Source organism: Arachis stenosperma, chromosome 3, assembly GCF_014773155.1.
Source record: "Arachis stenosperma cultivar V10309 chromosome 3, arast.V10309.gnm1.PFL2, whole genome shotgun sequence".
NCBI classification, from domain to species: Eukaryota; Viridiplantae; Streptophyta; class Magnoliopsida; order Fabales; family Fabaceae; genus Arachis; species Arachis stenosperma.
Genome location: NC_080379.1, coordinates 153121227 through 153143281, shown reverse-complemented (window position 1 = coordinate 153143281; position 22055 = coordinate 153121227). Strand labels below are relative to the sequence as shown.

The 22055-nt window shown below is 39.8% G+C and overlaps 1 protein-coding gene and 1 non-coding gene across 2 annotated transcripts; one reads left to right on the top strand and one right to left on the bottom strand.

The window, feature by feature from the left end:
* Positions 1-4208: 4208 nt before the first annotated feature.
* LOC130966920 (uncharacterized) lies at positions 4209-5192 on the top strand. The gene has a single exon (XM_057891739.1). The coding sequence runs from the start codon at positions 4209-4211 to the stop codon at positions 5190-5192; it is 984 nt and encodes a 327-aa protein (XP_057747722.1).
* Positions 5193-8981: 3789 nt separating this feature from the next.
* Positions 8982-9089, bottom strand: LOC130972702 (small nucleolar RNA R71). The gene has a single exon (XR_009083865.1). It is a non-coding gene; the product is annotated as a small nucleolar RNA R71 (small nucleolar RNA).
* Between the last annotated feature and the right edge of the window lie 12966 nt (positions 9090-22055).

Genomic DNA, 22055 nt, shown 5'->3' with positions numbered 1-22055 from the left:
CCAGTTCGCCAGAAGCCCGGCAGCAACCTCAAGCGGCAGCAGTGACCTGAACAACATGTAACGACAATGAGGTTCCCAGAAACTCAACGGAAAGGAGAACCAACTTAAAACCCTTACCGACATAATTTTTCAGCAACGGCAGTGGTGCCGGTGGCAGAAGCAGCCAGAAGCTTCGGCGATGGTTCCGGTGGCCACAGTACTTTTCTTGGCGGCCCGAATAGCGGCAAGGGTTTCTCCTCCTTCGACAGTAATAATAGCGGTGTTTTCCGGCAACCACAGATTTCTGGCAATAGTAGCAGAAGCTCCAGCTAAGCACCGTAGAGCAGCAGATCGGCAGTGACGGAGGCAGACGGCAGTGATGGAACCATCCGAGCCTCAGACCTCTCCCCTTCTCTTTCACACACGCCGGGCTCCTCCTTGTGCGTCTCCTCTCTCCTGGCAGAACCCCATTGACGGCGACGGCGGAACGGTGGCAGTCAGTGGCGCGACAGCGGCGACTGGACGTAGCTCCTCCAGCTTGCGTCTTCTTCTCTCCCAGCGTCGCTCAGTCTCGGCTTTCCTCCTCGATGCAACGCGGTGGCGAATGGGCACAGCTCGTGGCTCCATGGGCGACGGTGATGAGGCACGATCTCCCTCTCCCACCTGTGCCGGCGCCCCTCCCTCCTCTCTTTTCCTCCCTGCCGTAACTCAGTTTTCCTTTCCCCTTTCTGCTTCGTTTTTCCTTCGTACAAGAAGAAGGAAAAGCTATGTGTGTTACTGCGGCTGGGTGAGGAAAACATTGTGCGTGCTACGACTGCGTCTTGGGGGGAAACAGGAAACTGGGTTAGGGTTTTCCCAATTTGGGAATTAGGGTTGTGATAAAATTAGGTTTAAGGGTAGTTTTGTAATTTCAAATGAAAATAAGGATAATATATTAATTAGAAATAAATTATAATCCAACAATAATAATTTATAAAATACTATTTGTTCATCAATTTCACAAATTATTTTCAATAAAATGTTCAAATCCAATAATTAGAGATAATATAATTAATTTTCTTTATTCATAAGAATTAAAGCATTAATTTCTAAAATCTCAATTATTTAAAGTAAATCATAGAACCCTTATTATTTTACCATTACTAAACTTTATAATTTAAATATAGAAAATAATCCAATAATTATAAAATTGGAAAATAATCTTAATTTTATTTCAAATTCAATTAATCAAAACTAGCTTTAATTTTTCTTTAATAAAAAAATTTCTGAATTTAAAGTTACAAAAATATTGAATTTGAAATTAGCTCATGAAAGCCCTTTTTTAAAAGTTTTGGGTCTTACATTCTACCCACTTTATAAAAATTTTTGTCCTCGAAAATTGATACAAAATAAAAGAAATTTCATAACAGTTCACTCTTGAACACATTTAAGAAAGAAGCAAAAATATCTCAACATATATACATATATACGGTTTTCAAATACTTAGATTGTCGTATGCATAAAGATACAAAGGTAGGAGTGTGATTGCAAAGCAAACATTACAAGATAAGCTCAATGTAAAACATGACATGGTTCAAACATGTGATAGTAAAGCAAGGCATCGAAGGCTATAAAACAGGATGGGGTTAAAACGACGTGCTTATTATCCGCGCCCTAATCTCGTACCAACCTCAAAGCTTCAACTTTTCAACTCCATCAATCACGTAACAACCCCACAACCGGCCACAAGTCTAACACCTGCAACTCTTTCACAAGGAACAAAGCTACCACAACTCCTCATAACATTACACACTTATCGCTTCGCCTTCCATACACACCTATCACTTCTTAAAGAACTAATGCATCGACTTACTACGTCTATAGATCGCACGTGACATCAAAATAATTCTCGAGTCTACTCAGAAGGATACAAGATTTAGAACGGAGAGACAATTGTCAAGGCTAATACTCGTAGATTTAAGAGAATGTATCCAATTTCAGACAAACAAGGATGCTCAAGCAATGAAGTTTGCTAGAAACAATTCAATTGACAATTTCAAAGATAACCCTTGGATCAAAGAAATTCAATAGGATCCATAAGAAGAAAATCAGCGCGTTAGTTTGAACAAATTCAAGCTGAATCAAAGTATGAGGTTTACAGAAAGGAATATCTCAAACCCAAGACAAAGCTCACAGAATTTAAGAGTACGATTAAAATACTTCTGAATACATTGTTCACAAAAGAGTCAAAAACTTGCGGCAAAATTACTTTGCAGTCTAAAAGAAAAGTTAAACAATAAACATTCTTCAAGAGAGTAACAAAAGCATAAATGTGGCTTGCTTTAATACAATTTCATGTCGAAGTAGATTATGTAGAATTTTAAAAAGAAAGTGCACACGAGTTTAGCTAAGGGCTAACATATTTCCTCAAATATTTTAGAAAGATAATTAGGTGCACAACTTAACCAAAAGTAATTCATAAAACTTGGAAGAAAATCAAATGCTTGTTCAAAAATTCTCAAAGTTTATATTCAAACAAGCGTGTATAAAATTATAGCAAGGATGAAAGAGAAAGTTAAACTCTATTTAGAAAAGAAAATCCGAGGTAGAAATTTACTTATAAATTGGTAAAGGAAATAAGTCGTGCGTTACAAATGAACAGGTTCCCACTAAACAAGAAAGCTTTTCAATACTTCATTTAAAATAGCGCATGCCAACTTTAAATTAACTTTGTCAAAATTGAACAATGGTTTCAATTACAATCATGCAACAGAAAAATAAATTTAGTTTAGAACTTCTTCAAGAGAATTCAAAACTTCAAAAAGTTCGGAACAAGACTCCAAAAGTATACTTGAAACCACCATCTCAGAAGGATATTCAAGAAAATTAGTGTTCATACCGTGGGTCGAGCTAGGTGAGCCATTTTGGATAAAGACAAAAATGACCGACCTCTTATAAAGATTGGTCGATACCGACCTCTCTCCAAAGGGCTCGGCCAAATCGCTATAAGGGCCCAGGAAGGCCCAAAGCAGAAGATCACAGCGCACCTAAAGGCGATTGGCCAAAGATAAGGGGACCTACCCACAAAAGATAAGATAAGATAACTAACTTATCTCCAAGGAAGGTCACTCCACACTACTATAAATAAACTGGAGCACCCAGGTATAACCCATACTCTGATTCTACACAAAATCTTGCTTAAAGCACGGGCTAACTTAAGCATCAGAGTCTCATACAGGTACCACCACGCTCTAGTGACGAAAGGATCAGCAGCATCCCCAACTCTATCAAGTTAGACACAGCAGCACCGACCAACACAAAAGATCTCGTCCGAGATCGACCTTCAGTTTCAGGTAACCCTCGGAACATTGACGCCGTTGCCGGGGAACCTGGAAGTCATTCCATCATCATGGTGGACAACCTTGACAACGATCACAACTCTGACTTAGAAAATAGAACGCCGCTTAAAAACACGGATACCACATCTAAGGATACACGTCAACCCAAGGGAGACAAACAGTCTCCGAGTGCATAAATTCTAGATGCTCTGCGAGCATAGCAGGATCGCCTCAAACAACTTGAACAAGAGGCCGAGCATCATTAGGATGCCGAGAGAGACCTCCTAAGAGAAACAAGGCAGTGCCGAGAGTTGGAGGACAAGCTTCTCAAGCTTGACGCCGATCTCAAAGCTAAAATCGCACGATCTGGTCACGAAGATAGCCCCCACAAGGACCAAGATCCATTCACCAAAGAAATAATGAAAGCTAAAGTCCCAAAGGACTTCAAACTCCTGACATGATCCCGTACAACGGTACATCTAATCCAAGCCACCATCTTAGTAATTTCAGAAGCAGGATGTATCTCACTGACGCATCGGACACCATTCGATGCAAAGCTTTCCCAACTACTCTGACCAAGACGGCAATAAAATGGTTCGACAGTTTGCTGCCAAGGTCCGTAGCAAGCTTCGATGACCTCGCCAAGAAGTTCCTAGCTAGATTCTCCATCCAGAAAGACAAAGCCAAGCACCCCCTACCTTGTTAGGGATTAAGCAAGGAGATCGGAAAAGCCTCTACAACTACATGGAAAGATTCAACAAGGCATGTCTGGATATACAAAGTCTGCCAATAGAAGCAGCCATCATAGGTTTCATCAATGGCCTGCGAGAAGAACCTTTTAGCCACTCAATATCCAAAAAACACCCAAAATCTCTAAACAAGGTCCAAGAAAGGGCAGAAAAATACATTAACATGGAGGAGAACTCCCAATTGGGAGACAGCTCAAAAGTCGGATTCTCTTACCCACCTCGGGACAAGGATAAAGAATCCAGGAAGAAAGAAGACCAAACCACTGAGAAACCTAGAAAATACCACAACTACACCCCTCTTCGGGTGTCTCTTGTGCATGTCTACCGAGAAATATGTAACACTGAGAAGATCCCACCGCCTCGCCCGATAAAACACAAATGGGGAGGAAGTCGAATAGAGCACTGCGAATACCACCGAATCTACGGACATTCTACCAATGAGTGCTTTGACCTAGAAAATGTCATAGAGAAATTGGCGAGAGAAGGGCTACTAGATCGGTTCTTAGCTAATAAAGTGGAAGAACCGAGAAAGAGAAGAAGGGATGAAAAGGTCGGACGAGTTGAACATCCACCTCACACCTCTGAGAGACATATTCATATGATAAATGGAAGATTCGCAGGGGGAGGGATCTCTAAATTATCTCGCAAAAGACCCCTTAAAGAGGTATATCATGTCGGAGAGGGGGACAGGTCACCCGACCTCCCCACTATTACCTTTACACAAGAAGACGCAATAGGCATCATCCCGGGGCATGATGATCCCGTGGTCATTACCGTCATACTCGCCAACGCTAATCTCCACCGAACGTTGGTAGACCAAGGGAGCTCTGCAGATATCTTGTTTAAATCTGCCTTTGACAAACTCGGTCTGCAGGATAAAGAGCTCAGAGCGTATCCGAATAGCTTGTTCGGACTCAGAAACACCCCAATTCAACCATTAGGATACATCTCACTGCATACAACCTTTGGAAAAGGAACTCGGTCAAGGATACTAAACATAGACTACATCGTAGTCAACGTGAGCTCAGCTTATAACGCCCTTATAGGTCGGACAACGCTGAACCATCTCGCCGTAGTAGTCTCCACTCTACATCTGTGCATGAAGTTTCCAACTCCAGAAGGGATCGCCACGATAAAAGGAGACTGATGAGCGGATAATTTGTACGCTTTTTGGCATTGTTTTTAGTATGTTTTTAGTAGTTTTAGTTGAGTTTTTAGTATATTTTTATTAGTGTTTAGTTAAAATTCACTTTTCTGGACTTTACTATGAGTTTGTGTGTTTTTCTGTGATTTCAGGTATTTTGTGGCTGAAATTAAGGGACCTGAGCAAAAATCTGATTCAGAGACTGAAAAGGACTGCAGATGCTGTTGGATTCTGACCTCCCTGCACTCGAAGTGGATTTTCTGGAGCTACCGAAGCCCAATTGGCGCGCTCTTAACGGCGTTAGAAAGTAGACATCCTGGGCTTTCCAGCAATATATGATAGTCCATACTTTGCCCAAGATTTGATGGCCCAAACCGGCGTTCAAAGTTACCCTCAGAAATCCCAGCGTTAAACGCCGGAACTGGCACCAAAATGGGAGTTAAACGCCCAAACTGGCATAAAAGCTGGCGTTTAACTCCAACAAGAGTCTCTACACGAAAATGCTTCAATGCTCAGCCCAAGCACACACCAAGTGGGCCCAGAAGTGGATTTTTATGTCATTTACTCATCTCTGTACACCCTAGGCTACTAGTTCTCTATATATAGGACCTTTTACTATTGTATTAGGGAGCTTTTGATCATGTTTTTATGATTGAACTCACTTTGGGAGGCTGGCCATTCGGCCATGCCTAGACCTTGTTCTTATGTATTTTCAACGGTGGAGTTTCTACACACCATAGATTAAGGTGTGGAGCTCTGCTGTACCTCGAGTATTAATGCAATTACTATTGTTCTTTTATTCAATTCCGCTTGTTCTTGTTCCAAGATATCACTTGTTCTTCAACTTGATGAATGTGATGATCTGTGACACTCATCATCATTCTCACCTATGAACGTGTGACTGACAACCACCTCCGTTCTACCTTAGATTGGGTGAATATCTCTTGGATTCCTGACACACGATGCATGGTTGATCGCCTGACAAACGAGCCAGCCATTCCGTGAGATCAGAGTCTTCGTGGTATAGGCAAGAACTGATGGCGGCATTCAAGAGAATCCGGAAGGTCTAACCTTGTCTGTGGTATTCTGAGTAGGATTCAATGATTGAATGACTGTGACGTGCTTCAAACTCCTGAGGGCGGGGCGTTAGTGACAGACGCAAAAGAATCAATATTCTATTCCGGCCTGATCGAGAACCGACAGATGGATAGCCGTGCCGTGACAGGGTGCGTTGAACATTTCCACTGAGAGGATGGGAGGTAGCCACTGACAACGGTGAAACCCTTGCATAAGCTTGCCATGGAAAGGAGTAAGAAGGATTGGATGAAGACAGTAGGAAAGCAGAGAGACGGAAGGGAAAGCATCTTCATACGCTTATCTGAAGCTCTCATCAATGATATACATAAGTATCTCTATCTTTATCTTTATGTTTTATTCATATATCATCTACACCCATTTGAGTCTGCCTGACTAAGATTTACAAGGTGACCATAGCTTGCTTCATACCAACAATCTCCGTGGGATCGACCCTTACTCGCGTAAGGTTTATTACTTGGACGACCCAGTGCACTTGCTGGTTAGTTGTGCAAAGTTGTGTTTATGCCATGGTATTGAGCACCAAGTTTTTGGGGCCATTACTAGGGATTATTTGATTTGTGAAAAGTAGTGATCACAATTTCGCACACCAAGTTTTTGGCGCCGTTGCCGGGGATTGTTTCGTGTATGGACAACTGACGGTTCATCTTGTTGCTTAGATTAGGTATTTATTTTTTTCAGAGTTCTTAAGAATGAATTCTAGTGTTTCAAGGTGATGTTCTTATCATCACCAAAGCTGATTGATCCTCATCAATTTAGCTCTTGAATGCAATGTCCTGCTGAAGCTTGGCTAGCTATGTCTAATTCCTTTAGACTAAAGCTTTAGACTAACATTGCATGATTCCTGGAATTCTCATTAAGAATTTTGATACCTTTATTTCCTTTTCCACTTAATTTTCGAAAAATACAAAAAAAATTACAAAATCATAAAAAACCAAAAATATTGCATGTTTCTTGTTGAGTCTAGTGTCTCATTTTAAGTTTGGTGTCAATTGCATGTTTTTTTTTGCATTCATGCATTTGTCTTCATTTAATCTTCAAGTTGTTCTTGATGATTTCCTTGTTTTGATCTTTGAATTCTATTGACTTGAGTGTTTTGTTATTTCTCATATGCATTCTCATATTGTTAGTGTCAATAGTATACAAACTGCTTAGTTTGGTGTCTTGCATGCATTGTTATTTGATTTTAGTTGCATTTTGATTATTCCTCATTATTAAAAATTCAAAAATATTTTTAATTTGTGTCTTTTCAAGTCAATAATACAGAGAATTAAAGATTCAGAACATACAGCAGAGGAATTATACAGAAAAAGCTGGGCGTTCAAAACGCCCAGTGAAGAAGGACAGACTGGCGTTTAAACGCCAGCCAGGGTGCCTGGTTGGGCGTTTAATGCCCAAAAGGGTAGAGTTTTGGGCGTTAAACGCCAGAATGTGCACCATTCTCGGCGTTTAACGCCAGGATGGCACAAGAGGGAAGATTCTGTTTTTAATTCAGATATTTTTTCAAGTTTTCAAAGTTTTTCAAAATCAAATCTTTTTCAAATCAAATCTTTTCAATCAAATGTTTTCAAAATCAATTTCTTTCCTTTTTCAAAGATACTTGTTAACAATTAATGATTTGATTGAACATTTCAAGTATGTTGCCTTTTCTGTTGAGAAAGGTTTAATGTTTGAATCATATCTTTTCTTGTTAGGTAAGTCATTAATTTTTAAAATCAAATCTTTTTAAAATTGTTTTCAAATCATATCATTTCAATCATATCTTTTTAAAAGCATAACTTTTCAATCAAATCTTTTTAATCACATCTTTTTTTAAAATAGTTTTCAATCATATCTTTTTTATTTCTAATTTCAAAATCTTTTTCAAAAATCACTTGATTTCTTTCCCACTTTTATTTTCGAAAATCAATTAAGTGTTTTTCAAAATGTTTTCAAAATCTCTTACTCAAATTTTCGAAAATTACTTCCCTTCTTCTCACATCCTTCTATTTATGGACTAACACTATTCCTTAATGCAAAATTCGAACTCCATCTTCTTTGATAAGTTCGAATTTTCTACTTCTGCCTTCTATTTTTCTTTTTCTCTGACACCTCAAGGAATCTCTATACTGTGATATAGAGGATTCCACATCTTCTTGTTCTCTTCTCTTTCATATGAGCAGGAACAAAGACAAAGGCATTCTTGTTGAAGCTGACCCTGAACCTGAAAAGACCTTGAAGCGAAAGCTAAGAGAAGCTAAGGCACAACTCTCTGTAGAGAACCTAACCGAATTCTTCAAAGAAGAAGAACCCATGGCAGCCGAAAACAACAACAATGCCAACAATGCAAGGAAGGTGCTGGGTGACTTTACTGCACCTACTCCCGACTTCTATGGGAGAAGCATCTCTATCCCTGCCATTGGAGCAAACAACTTTGAGCTTAAGCCTCAATTAGTTTCTCTAATGCAACAGAATTGCAAGTTCCATGGACTTCCATTGGAAGATCCTCATCAGTTTTTAGCTGAGTTCTTGCAAATCTGTGACACTGTCAAGACTAACGGGGTTGACCCTGAGGTCTACAGACTTATGCTATTCCCTTTTGCTGTAAGAGACAGAGCTAGGACATGGTTGGACTCACAACCTAAAGAAAGCCTGGACTCATGGGAAAAGCTAGTCAATGCCTTCTTGGCAAAGTTCTTTCCACCTCAAAAATTGAGTAAGCTTAGAGTGGAAGTCCAAACCTTCAGACAGAAGGATGGAGAATCCCTCTATGAAGCTTGGGAAAGATACAAACAATTGATCAGAAAATGTCCTTCTGACATGCTTTCTGAATGGAGCATCATAGGTATTTTCTATGATGGTCTCTCTGAACTATCCAAGATGTCTTTGGATAGCTCTGCTGGAGGATCTCTTCATCTGAAGAAGACGCCTACAGAAGCTCAAGAACTAATTAAAATGGTTGCAAATAACCAATTCTTGTACACTTCTGAAAGGAATCCTGTGAACAATGGGACAAATCAGAAGAAAGGAGTTCTTGAGATTGATGCTCTGAATGCCATTCTGGCTCAGAACAAGATATTGACTCAACAAGTCAATTTGATTTCTCAAAGTCTGTCTGGAATGTAAAATGCACCAAGCAGTACTAAGGATGCTTCATCTGAAGAAGAAGCTTATGATCCTGAGAACCCTTCAATGGAAGAGGTGAATTACCTAGGAGAACCCTATGGAAACACCTATAATTATTCATGGAGAAATCACCCAAATTTCTCATGGAAGGATCAACAGAGACCTCAACAAGGTTTCAACAACAATAATGGTGGAAGAAACAGGTTTAGCAATGGCAAGCCTTTTCCATCATCTTCTCAGCAACAGACAGAGAATTCTAAGCAGAACCCCTCTGACTTAGCAACCATAGTCTCTGATCTAATCAAAACCACTCAAAGTTTCATGACTGAAACAAGGTCCTCCATTAGGAATTTGGAGGCACAAGTGGGACAGCTGAGCAAGAAAATTACTGAACTCCCTCCTAGTACTCTTCCAAGTAATACAGAAGAAAATCCAAAAGGAGAGTGCAATGCCATCAACATGGCCGAATTTGGAGAGGAAGGAGAGGCAGTGAACGCCACTGAGGGAGACCTCAATGGACGTCCACTGGCCTCCACTGAGTTCCCCAATGAGGAAACATGGGAATCTGAGGCTCAAAATGAGACCATAGAGATTCCATTGGACTTACTTCTGCCTTTCATGAGCTCTGATGAGTATTCTTCCTCTGAAGAGGATGAGTATGTCACTGAAGAGCAAGTTGCTAAATACCTTGGAGCAATCATGAAGCTAAATGACAAGTTATTTGGAAATGAGACTTGGGAGGATGAACCCCCTTTGCTCACCAAAGAACTGGATGACTTGTCTAGGCAGAAATTACCTCAAAAGAGACAAGATCCTGGGAAGTTTTTAATACCTTGTACCATAGGCACCATGACCTTCAAGAAGGCTCTGTGTGACTTAGGGTCAAGTGTAAACCTCATGCCTCTCTCTGTAATAGAGAAGCTAGGGATTTTTGAGGTACAAGCTGCAAGAATCTCACTAGAGATGGCAGACAATACAAAGAAACAAGCTTATGGACTTGTAGAGGATGTTCTGGTGAAGATTGAAGACCATTGCATCCCTGCTGATTTCATAGTCCTAGAGACTGGGAAGTGCATGGATGAATCTATCATCCTTGGCAGACCCTTCCTAGCCACAGCAAAGGCTGTGATTGATGTTGATGGAGGTGAACTGATCATTCAAGTGAATGAAAAATCCTATGTGTTTAAGGCTCAAGGATATCCCTCTATCATCATGGAGAGGAAGCATGAAGAGCTTCTCTCAAATCAGAGTCAAACAGAGCCCCCACAGTCAAACTCTAAGTTTGGTGTTGGGAGGCCACAACCAAACTCTAAGTTTGGTGTTGAACCCCCACGTTCAAACTCTAAGTTTGGTGTTGGGAGGTTCCAACATTGCTCTGAGTATCTGTGAGGCTCCATGAGAGCCCTCTGTCAAGCTACTGACATTAAAGAAGCGCTTGTTGGGAGGCAACCCAATGATTATATTTTATCTATTTTCCTTTGTTATTTTATGTTTTTTGTAGGTTGATGATCATAAGAAGTCATAAAATCAATTGAAAAAGCAAAAACAGAATGAAAAATAGGAAGAAAAACAGCACACCCTGGAGGAAGAACCTACTGGCGTTTAAACGCCAGTAAGGCTAGCAGGTGGGCGTTTAACGCCCATTCTGGCACCATTCTGGGCGTTTAACGCCAGAAAGGGGCACCAGACTGGCGTTAAACGCCAGGAAAGGGCAAGAACCTGGCGTTAAACACCAGAAATGGGCACCAGCCCGGCGTTTAACGCCAGAATTGGCTCAAAACGTGATTTTGCATGCTATTTGGTGCAGGGATGACTTTTCCTTGACACCTCAGGATCTGTGGACCCCACAGGATCCCCACCAACCCCACTACCCTCTCTCTTCTTCACCCATTCACCAATCACCTCAATACCTCTTCCCCAAAAACCCTTCACCTATCAAATCCCATCTTTCTCTTCACCACTCACATCCATCCTTCATAAAACCCCACCTACCTCACCCTTCAAATTCAAACCACTTTCCCACCCAAACCCACCCTTACATGACCGAACCATAAGCCCCCCTCTCCTATATAAACCCCTCTTCACTCCTTCATTTTCACACAACCTAAACACCACTTCTCCCCCTCTTTGGCCGAACACAAAGCCATTCCCTTCTTCCTCATTTCTTCTTCTTCTACTCTCTTCTTTCTTCTTTTGCTCGAGGACGAGCAAACCTTTTAAGTTCGGTGTGGTAAAAGCATCGCTTTTTGTTTTTCCATAACCATTTATGGCATCCAAGGCCGGAGAAACCTCTAGAAAGAGGAAAGGGAAGGCAAAAGCTTTCACCTCCGAGTCATGGGAGATGGAGAGATTCATCTCAAGGGTGCATCAAGACCACTTCTATGAAGTTGTGGCCATGAAGAAGGGTCAACTTTGATCAAAAGTTGGACCAAGTCCTCATAGACATTTGTGAAGAGGGCGCTCAATGGAAGAGAGATTCAAAAGGGAAGCTAGTTCAACTGAGAAGGCATGACCTCAAGTCCTCATTTGTCACCTCTGTTATTCAGTTGGATTTGACATAGAGGGAGACATCCCCATTGATGAGGACAAGCCCATCACTAAGAAAAGGACGGAGCAAGTGATGAGCGGATAATTTATACGCTTTTTGGCATTATTTTTAGGTAGTTTTTAGTAAGTTCAAGTTACTTTTAGGGATGTTTTCATTAGTTTTTATGTTAAATTCACATTTCTGGACTTTACTATGAGTTTGTATGTTTATATTTGATTTCAGGTAAATTCTGATTGAAATTGAGGGATTTGAGCAAAACTCTGAAAAAGGCTGACAAAAGGACTGCTGATGCTGTTGGAATCTGACCTCCCTGCACTCGAAATGGATTTTCTGGAGCTACAGAACTCCAATTGGCGCGCTCTCAACGGCATTGGAAAGTAGACATCCAGGGCTTTCCAGCAATATATAATAGTCCATACTTTATTCGGAAATTAACGACATAACTTGGCGTTGAACGCCAAGTACATGCTGCTGTCTGGAGTTAAACGCTAGAAAAACGTCATGATCCGGAGTTGAACGCCCAAAACACGTCATAACTCGGAGTTCAACTCCAAGAGAAGCCTCAGCTCGTGGATTGATCAAGCTCAGCCCAAACATACACCAAGTGGGCCCCGGAAGTGGATTTATGCATCAATTACTTACTCATGTAAACCCTAGGAGCTAGTTTATTATAAATAGAACATTTAACTATTGTATTGGAGGTCTTTTGATCATTCGGTCTTGTGACCACATGGGGGCTGGCCATTCGGCCATGCCTGAACCTTCTACTTATGTATTTTCAACGGTGGAGTTTCTGCACACCATAGATTAAGGTAATTTTCTTTTCAACTTGTTGCTCAGATTAGGTAATTTTCTTTTCAAAAATCTTTTTCAAAATTCTTCTTTTATTTTTCGATTTTCCTAACATTATTTTCGAAAAATTTAATAAAAATCCAAAAAAAATTAGAAAATCATAAAAATAAAAAATATTTTGTGTTTCTTGTTTGAGTCTTGAGTCAATTTTTAAGTTTGGTGTCAATTGCATGCTTTAAAAAATTTTTTTTACTTTCTTGCATTTTTCGAAAATCCCATGCATTCATAGTGTTCTTCATGATCTTCAAGTTGTTCTTGATAAGTCTTCTTGTTTGATCTTGATGTTTTCTTGTTTTGTGTCTTTTCTTGTTTTTCATGTGCATCCTTGCATTCATATTGTCCAAGCATTAAAAAATTTCTAAGTTTGGTGTCCTGCATGTTTTCTTTGCATCAAAAATTTTTCAAAATTATGTTCTTGATGTTCATCATGATCTTCAAAGTGTTCTTGGTGTTCATCTTGACATTCATAGCATTCTTGCATGCATTCATTGTTTTGATCTAAAAATTTCATGCATTGAGTATTTTTGTTGTTTTTCTCTCACATAATTAAAAATTCAAAAATAAAAAAAATATCTTTCCTTATTTCCCTCCAAATTTTCGAAATTTTGGGATTGACTTGGTCAAAAATTTTCAAAATTAGTTGTTTCTTACAAGTCAAGTCAAAATTTCAATTTCAAAAATCTTATCTTTTCAAAATCTTTTTCAAAAATCATATCTTTTCCATTTTTTTTTAATTTTTCGAAAATTTCAAAAATATTTTTTTCAAATTATTTTCAAAATCTTTTCTTATCTTTATATCATATTTTCGAAAATTAGCTAACAATTAATGTGATTGGTTCAAAAATTTGAAGTTTGTTACTTTCTTGTTAAGAAAGGTTCAATCTTTAAATTCTAGAATCTTATCTTGCAGTTTCTTGTTAGTTAAGTCATTTTAAAAATTAAATCTTTTTCAAAATATTTTTTTTAAAACTTTTATCTTATCTTATCCTTTTAAAAATTTTATATTTTTCAAAATTTGATTTCAAAATATCTGATCTTCTTATCTTTTTAAAATTTTGATTTCAAATCTTTTTCAATCAACTAACTAACTTTTTGTTTGTTTCTTATCTTTTTCAAAACCACCTAACTACTTCTCCCTCTTCTATTTTCGAAAATATCTCTCTCTCTTTCAAAAATTCTTTTTAATTAATTAATTGTTTCATGTTTTAAATTTTAATTTTAATTACAATTTATCTCTAATTTTCGAAATCACTAACCCTTTTTCAAAATTATTTTCGAAATCTCCCTCCTCTTTTCTTCTTCTATTTAATTATTTAATTACTAACACTTCTCTTCACCTTTCTTCATCCATAAAACCGAATCTCCCTCTTCATTCTTCTACCCCTTCTTTTTCTACTAACATAAAGGAATCTCTATACTGTGACATAGAGGATTCCTCTTTCTTTTCTTGTTTTCTTCTCTTTCATATGAGCAGGAACAAGGAAAAAGGCACTCTTGTTGAAATTGATCCAGAACCTGAAAGGACTCTGAAGAGAAAATTAAGAGAAGCTAAATTAAATTATTCTAAAGGTAACCTTTCAGAAACATTAGAACAAGAGAAGGAGATGGCAGCCGAAAATAATAATAATGCAAGGAGAATGCTTGGTGACTTCACAAAGCCAACGTCCAAGTTTGATGGAAGAAGCATCTCCATTCCTGCCATTGGAGCCAACAACTTTGAGCTGAAACCTCAGCTAGTTGCCTTAATGCAACAAAACTGCAAGTTTTATGGACTTCCATCTGAAGATCCTTATCAGTTTTTAACTGAGTTCTTGCAGATCTGTGAGACTGTAAAGACGAATGGAGTTGATCCTGAAGTCTACAGACTCATGTTTTTCCCTTTTGCTGTAAGAGACAGAGCTAGAATATGGTTGGATTCATAACCTAAGGATAGCCTGGACTCATGGGATAAGCTGGTCACTGCTTTCTTGGATAAATTCTTTCCTCCTCAAAAGCTGAGCAAGCTGAGAGTGGATGTTCAAACCTTCAAACAAAAAGATGGTGAATTCCTCTATGAAGCTTGGGAAAGATACAAGCAGCTGACCAAAAGATGTCCATCTGACATGTTTTCAGAATGGACCATATTAGATATATTCTATTATGGTCTCTCTGAATTTTCGAAAATATCATTGGACCATTCTGCAGGTGGATCTATTCACCTGAAGAAAACGCCTGAAGAGGCTCAAGAACTCATTGACATGGTTGCAAATAACCAGTTCATGTACACTTCTGAGAGGAATTCCGTGAATAATTGGATACCTCAGAAGAAAGGAGTTCTTGAAATTGATGCTCTGAATGCCATATTGGCTCAGAACAAAGTGTTGACTCAACAGGTCAACATGATCTCTCAAAATCTGAATGGATGGCAACATGCATCCAACAGTACTAGAGAGGCAGCTTCTGAAGAAGCTTATGATCCTGAGAACCCTACCATGGCAGAGGTTAATTACATGGGTGAACCTTATGGAAACACCTATAACTCATCATGGAGAAATCATCCAAATTTCTCATGGAAGGATCAACAAAAACCTCAACAAGGTTTTAACAATGGTGGACGCAACAGGCTGAACAATAGTAAGCCATATCCATCATCTTCTCAGCAACAGACAGAGAATTCTGAACAAAATACTTCTAATCTAGCCAATGTAGTCTCTGATCTGTCAAAGGCCACTTTCAGTTTCATGAGTGAAACAAGATCCTCCATTAGAAATATGGAGGCACAAGTGGGCCAGCTGAGTAAGAAAGTCATTGAAACTCCTCCCAGTATTCTCCCAAGCAATACAGAAGAAAATCCAAAAGGAGAGTGCAAGGCCATTGACATAGTCAATATGGCCGAATGCACAAGGGAGGAGGAGGACGAAAATCCTAGTGAGGAAGACCTCCTGGGACGTCCCTCAAGCAAGAAGGAGTTTCCTATTAAGGATCCAAAGGAATCTGAGGCTCATACAGAGACCATAGAGATTCCATTGAATCTCCTTCTGCCATTCATGAGCTCTGAAGACTATTCATCCTCTGAAGAGGATGAAGATGTAACTGGAGAGCAAGTTGCTCAATATTTAGGAGCTATCATGAAGCTGAATGCCAAGTTGTTTGGTAATAAGACTTGGGAAAGTGAACCTCCCTTGCTCATTAATGAACTGGATACTTGGATTCAAAAAATTCTACCTCAAAAGAAACAAGATCCTGGCAAGTTCTTAATACCCTGTACCATAGGCACCATGATCTTTGAAAAAGCTCTGTGTGATCTGGGGTCAGGGGTAAATCTAATGCCACTCTCTGTAATGGAGAAGTTGGGGATCATTGAGGTACAACCTGCCTTGTTCTCATTACAACTGGCAGACAAGTCATTGAGACAAGCTTATGGAATAGTAGAGGACGTGTTAGTAAAGGTTGAAGGCCTTTACATCCCTGCTGATTTCATAATCTTAGACACTAGGAAGGAAGAGGATGATTGCATCATCCTTGGAAGACCTTTCCTAGCCACAGCAGGAGCTGTGATAGATGTCAATAGAGGTGAATTAGTCCTTCAATTGAATAGGGACTACCTTGTGTTTAAGGCACATGGCCATCCCTCTGTGACAGAAGAGAGTAAGCATGAAGAGCTTCTCTCAGTTCAGAGTCAAGAAGAGCCCACACAGTCAAACTCTAAGTTTGGTGTTGTGAGGCCACAATCAAACTCTAAGTTTGGTGTTAAGATCCCATATCCAAACTCTAAGTTTGGTGTGGACAACCATACAATATTGACCTGATCACCTTGTGGCTCCATGAGAGCCACTGTCAATCTATTGACTCTAAAGAAGCGCTTGTTGGGAGGCAACCTAATTTTATTTATCTAATTTTATTTTATTCTATTTTATTGTTATTTTGTGTTTTATTAGGTACATGATCATGAGGAGTCACGGAAAAAATCAAAAAAAAAATTAAAAACAGAGTCAAAAACAGAAGAAAAAAATTTTCACCCTGGAGGACGCACAGGCTGGCGTTCAACGCCAGTAAGGTGCATCTGGCTGGCGTTCAACGCCAGAACAGAGCACCATTCTGGCGCTGAACGCCAGAAACAAGCAACATTCTGGCGCTGAACGCCAGGAATGTGCCCAGAAAGGAAAAACTGGCGCTGAACGCCAGCAACAAACATGAAACTGGCGTTCAACGCCAGAAACATGCTTTACATGGCGTTGAACGCCCAGAATGTGCACCAATGGGCGTTTAAACGCCAGAATGATGCACGAAGGCATTTACATGCCTATTTGGTGCAGGGATAGAATTCCTTGACACCTCAGATCTGGACCCCACAGGATCCCCACCTAACATATTCCCACCTTACCTTTTAATCCTAATTAACACTCCTCCTAATCCAATCCACTCTTCCCCATGTCACACTTCCCAACACCTTTCACCAATCACCTCAATACCTCCTCCCAATTACCCCATTCACCACTCACATCCACCCACTCTTCCCCATAACCCCACCTACCTTCAAAAATTCAAACCAATTCCCTCCCATTCCCACCCAAATGGCCGAACATACCTCCCCCCTTTCCCTATAATACCCTTCCTTCTACTTCATTTTCACACAACACAACCTCTCCTTCCTCACCTAAACCGAACCTACTTCTCTCCTCTCTACCATTTTTCTTCTTCTTCTTCTCTTCTTTCTTTTATTGCTCGAGGGCAAGCAATATTTTAAAGTTTGGTGTGGTAAAAGCATAAGCTTTTTTTGTTTTTCCATTACCAATGGCACCTAAGGCCGAGTAATCCTCAAGAAAAGGAAAAGGGAAGACAAAAGCTTCCACCTCCGAGTCATGGGAGATGGAAAGATTCATCTCCAAGAGCCATCAAGACCACTTCTATGATGTTGTGGCAAGAAGAAGGTGATCCCTGAGGTCCCTTTCAAGCTCAAGAAAAATGAGTATCCGGAGATCCGACATGAAGTCCAAAGAAGAGGTTGGGAAGTCTTAACCAACCCCATGCAACAAGTCGGAATCTTAATGGTTCAAGAGTTCTATGCCAATGCATGGATCACTAGGACCATGACCAAGGTATGAACCCAAGTCCAAAGAATTACCTCACAATGGTTAGGGGGAAATACTTGGATTTCAGTCCGGAAAATGTAAGGTTGGCATTCCACTTGCCTATGATGCAGGTGATGAACGCCCCTACACTAGAAGGTCACTTTGATCAAGGTTGGACCAAGTCCTTATGGACATTTGTGTGGAAGGAGCTCAATGGAAGAGAGACTCCAAAGGCAAGCCAGTCTAACTAAGAAGACTGGACCTCAAGCCTATAGCTAGAGGATGGTTGGAGTTCATTCAACGCTCCATCATTCCTACTAGCAACCGATCTGAAGTTACTGTGGATCGGGCCATCATGATTCATGGCATTATGATTGGGAGGAAGTAGAAGTTCATGAGGTCTCTCCATGAAATCTACAAAATAGCCGACAAGCCCTCACCTATGGCACGGCTAGCTTTTCCTCACCTTATTTGCCATCTATGTTACTCAGCTGGAGTTATCATAGAAGGAGATGTCTCCATTGAAGAAGACAAGCCCATCACCAAGAAAAGGATGGAGCAAGCTAGAGAAGCCCCTCACGGTCCTCAGAGGTGCATGAGGAGCTCATCATCAAGAAATCCCTGAGATACCTCAGGGATGCACTTTCCTCCAAACAACTATTGGGAACAACTCAACACTTCTTTAGAAGGATTGAGTCACAATGTGGAACAATTAAGGGTGGAACATCATGAGCACTCCATCATTCTCCAAGAAATAAGAGAAGATCAAAGAGCAATGAGGGAGGAGCACAAGGCAAGGAAGGGACATAGAAAGCTAAAGAACATAATTGGTCCTTCAAGAAGACGCCACTAGGTGGATTCATTCCTTGCCCTTTATTCTTTCTGTTTTCGGTTTTTAGTATTGTGTTTATCTATGTTTTGTGTCTTTTATTTCATGATCATTAGTATGTAACCATGCCTTAAAGCTATGAATAAATTCCATTAATCCTTCACTTCTCTTAAAAGAAAAATGTTTTAATTCAAAGAACAAGAAGTACATAAATTTCGAAATAGCTTTTGAATTTAATTTATTATATTGATGTGGTGACAATACTTTTTGTTTTCTGAATGATGCTTGAACAGTGCATATGTCTTTTGATCTTGTTGTTTATGAATGTTAAAATTGTTGGCTCTTGAAAGATGAACAAAGAGAAATTTATTGATGATCTGAAAAATCAGGAAATTGATTCTTGAAGCAAGAAAAGCAAAAAAAAGAGAATATAGAAAAAGAAGGAGCAGTAGAAAAGCCATAGCCCTTAAACCAAAAGGCAAGGTAAAAAGGATCCAAGGCTTTGAGCATCAATGGATAGGAGGGCCCAAGAAAATTAAATCCAGGCCTAAGCGGCTAAATCAAGCTGTCCCTAACCATGTGCTTGTGTCATGAAGGTCCAAGTAAAAAGCTTGAGACTAAGTGGTTAAAGTCGTGATCCAAGGCAAAGAGTGTGCTTAAGCTCTGGACACCACTAACTGGGACTTTAGCAAAGCTAAGTCACAATCTGAAAAGGTTCACCCAGTTATGTGTCTGTGGCATTTATGTATCCGATGGTAATACTGGAAAACAAAGTGCTTAGGCCACGCCAAGACTCATAAAAGCTTGTTCAAAGAATCAACATGCTAACTAGGAAAGTCAATAACACTATCCAAATTCTAAGTTTCCTAAAGAAGCCAATCATTCAGACTACAAAGAAAATGAGATGCCAAAACTGTTCAGAAGCAAAAGCTACAAGTCCCGCTCATCTAATTATAATTAATATTCATAGATATTTTGGAATTTATAGTATATTCTCTTCTTTTTATCCTAATTGATTTTCAGTTTCTGGGGACAAGCAACAATTTAAGTTTGGTGTTGTGATGAGCGGATAATTTATACGCTTTTTGGCATTGTTTTTTAGGTAGTTTTTAGTAAGTTCAAGTTACTTTTAGGATTTTTTCATTAGTTTTTATGTTAATTCACATTTCTGGACTTTACTATGAGTTTTGTATTTTTTCTGTGATTTCAGGTAAATTCTGACTGAAATTGAGGGATTTGAGCAAAACTCTGAAAAAGGCTGACAAAAGGACTGCTGATGCTGTTGGAATCTGACCTCCCTGAACTCGAAATGGATTTTCTGGAGCTACAAAACTCCAATTGGCGCGCTCTCAACGGCGTTGGAAAGTAGACATCCAGGGCTTTCCAGCAATATATAATAGTCCATACTTTATTCGGAAATTGACGACGTAACTTGGCGTTGAACGCCAAGTACATGCTGCTGTCTGGAGTTAAACGCCAGAAAAACGTCATGATCCGGAATTGAACGCCCAAAACACGTCATAACTCGGAGTTCAACTCCAAGAGAAGCCTCAACTCGTGGATTGATCAAGCTCAGCCCAAACATACACCAAGTGGGCCCCGGAAGTGGATTTATGCATCAATTACTTACTCATGTAAATCCTAGGAGCTAGTTTATTATAAATAGAACATTTAACTATTGTATTGGAGGTCTTTTGATCATTCGGTCTTGTGACCACATGGGGGCTGGCCATTCGGCCATGCCTGAACCTTCTACTTATGTATTTTCAACGGTGGAGTTTCTGCACACCATAGATTAAGGGTGTGGAGCTCTGCTGTACCTCAAGTATTAATGCAATTCTATTTTCTTTTATTCAAATCTCTCTTATTCTTATTCCAAGATATTCATTCACACCCAAGAACATGATGAATGTGATGATTAGATGACCCTCATTATCATTCTCACTTATGAACGCACGTGATTGACAACCACTTCCGTTCTACATGCAACAGAGCTTGAATGTGTATCTCTTAGATTCCCCAACAGAATCTTCGTGGTATAAGCCAGATAGATGGCGGCATTTATGAGGATCCGGAAAGTCTCACCTTGTCTGTGGTATTCCGAGTAGGATCCTGGGAATCCGGAAAGTCTAACCTTGTCTGTGGTATTCAGAGTAGGATTCCGGTAATGAATGACTGTGACGTGCTTCAGACTCGCAAGTGCTGGGCGTTAGTGACAGACGCAAAAGAATCAAGGGATTCTATTCCAGTAGGCGCGGGAACCAACCAGTGATTAGCCGTGCTGTGACAGAGCGCGTGAGCGTAGTTTTCACTGCGAGGATGGGATGTAGCCTTCGGCCAGGTGATGCCTCCAGACGATTAGCCATGCGAGTGACAGCCGCAGAGGACCATTTTCCCGAGAGGATTGAAAGTAGCCATCGTCGAACGGTGAACCCCTATACACAGCTTGCCATGGAAAGGAGTAAGAAGGATTGAGTTGAAGCAGTAGGAAAGCAGGCGTCCTTGAGCCATGCAGTATCTCCATATGCTTATCTGAAATTCCCACCAATGAATCTGCATAAGTATTCTATCCCTTTTATTATTTCATCTATTTTCTTATTTCTATTTTCGAACCCATAAACCAATTTAATCTGCCTAACTGAGATTTACAAGGTGACCATAGCTTGCTTCATACCAACAATCTCTGTGGGATCGACCCTTACTCACGTAAGGTTTATTACTTGGACGACCCAGTACACTTGCTGGTTAGTTGAACGGAGTTGTGAATTCAACCAGTGCCATAATAATGATTTCATACAAAATAGTTAGAACATGGATCACAATTTCGTCCACCAGCAAGCATGAGGAAATTCCTCCTTATTAAATCCCTGAGATGCCTCAAGGGATGCACTTCCCTCCACAAGACTATTGGGAGCAACTGAACACCTCCCTAGGAGAATTGAGTTCCAACATGGGACAACTAAGGGTGGAGCACCAAGAACATTCCATCCTCCTCCATGAAATTAGAGAAGATCAAAGAATCATGAGAGAGGAGCAACAAAGACAAGGAAGAGATATTGAGGAGCTCAAGCACTCCATAAGACCTTCAAGAGGAGAACAAGCCGCCATCACTAAGGTGGACCCGTTCTTTAATCTCCTTGTTCTTTATTTTCTTGTTTTTCGAATTTTAGTGCTTATGTTATCTATGTTTGTGTCTTATGATCATTAGTGTCTATGCCTTAAAGTTATGAATGTCCTATGAATCCATCACCTTTCTTAAATAAACAATGTTCTTAATTGAAAAAGAAAAGAATTGCATGAATTTTGAATTTTATAACAGTTTAATTATTTTGATGTGGTGGCAACACTTTTGTTTTCTGAATGTATGCTTAAACAGTGCATATATC

Coding starts and splice junctions, on each gene's coding strand:
- LOC130966920 (XM_057891739.1), top strand. CDS start 4,209: ATGGAGGAGAACTCCCAATTGGGAGACAGCTCAAAAGTCGGATTCTCT.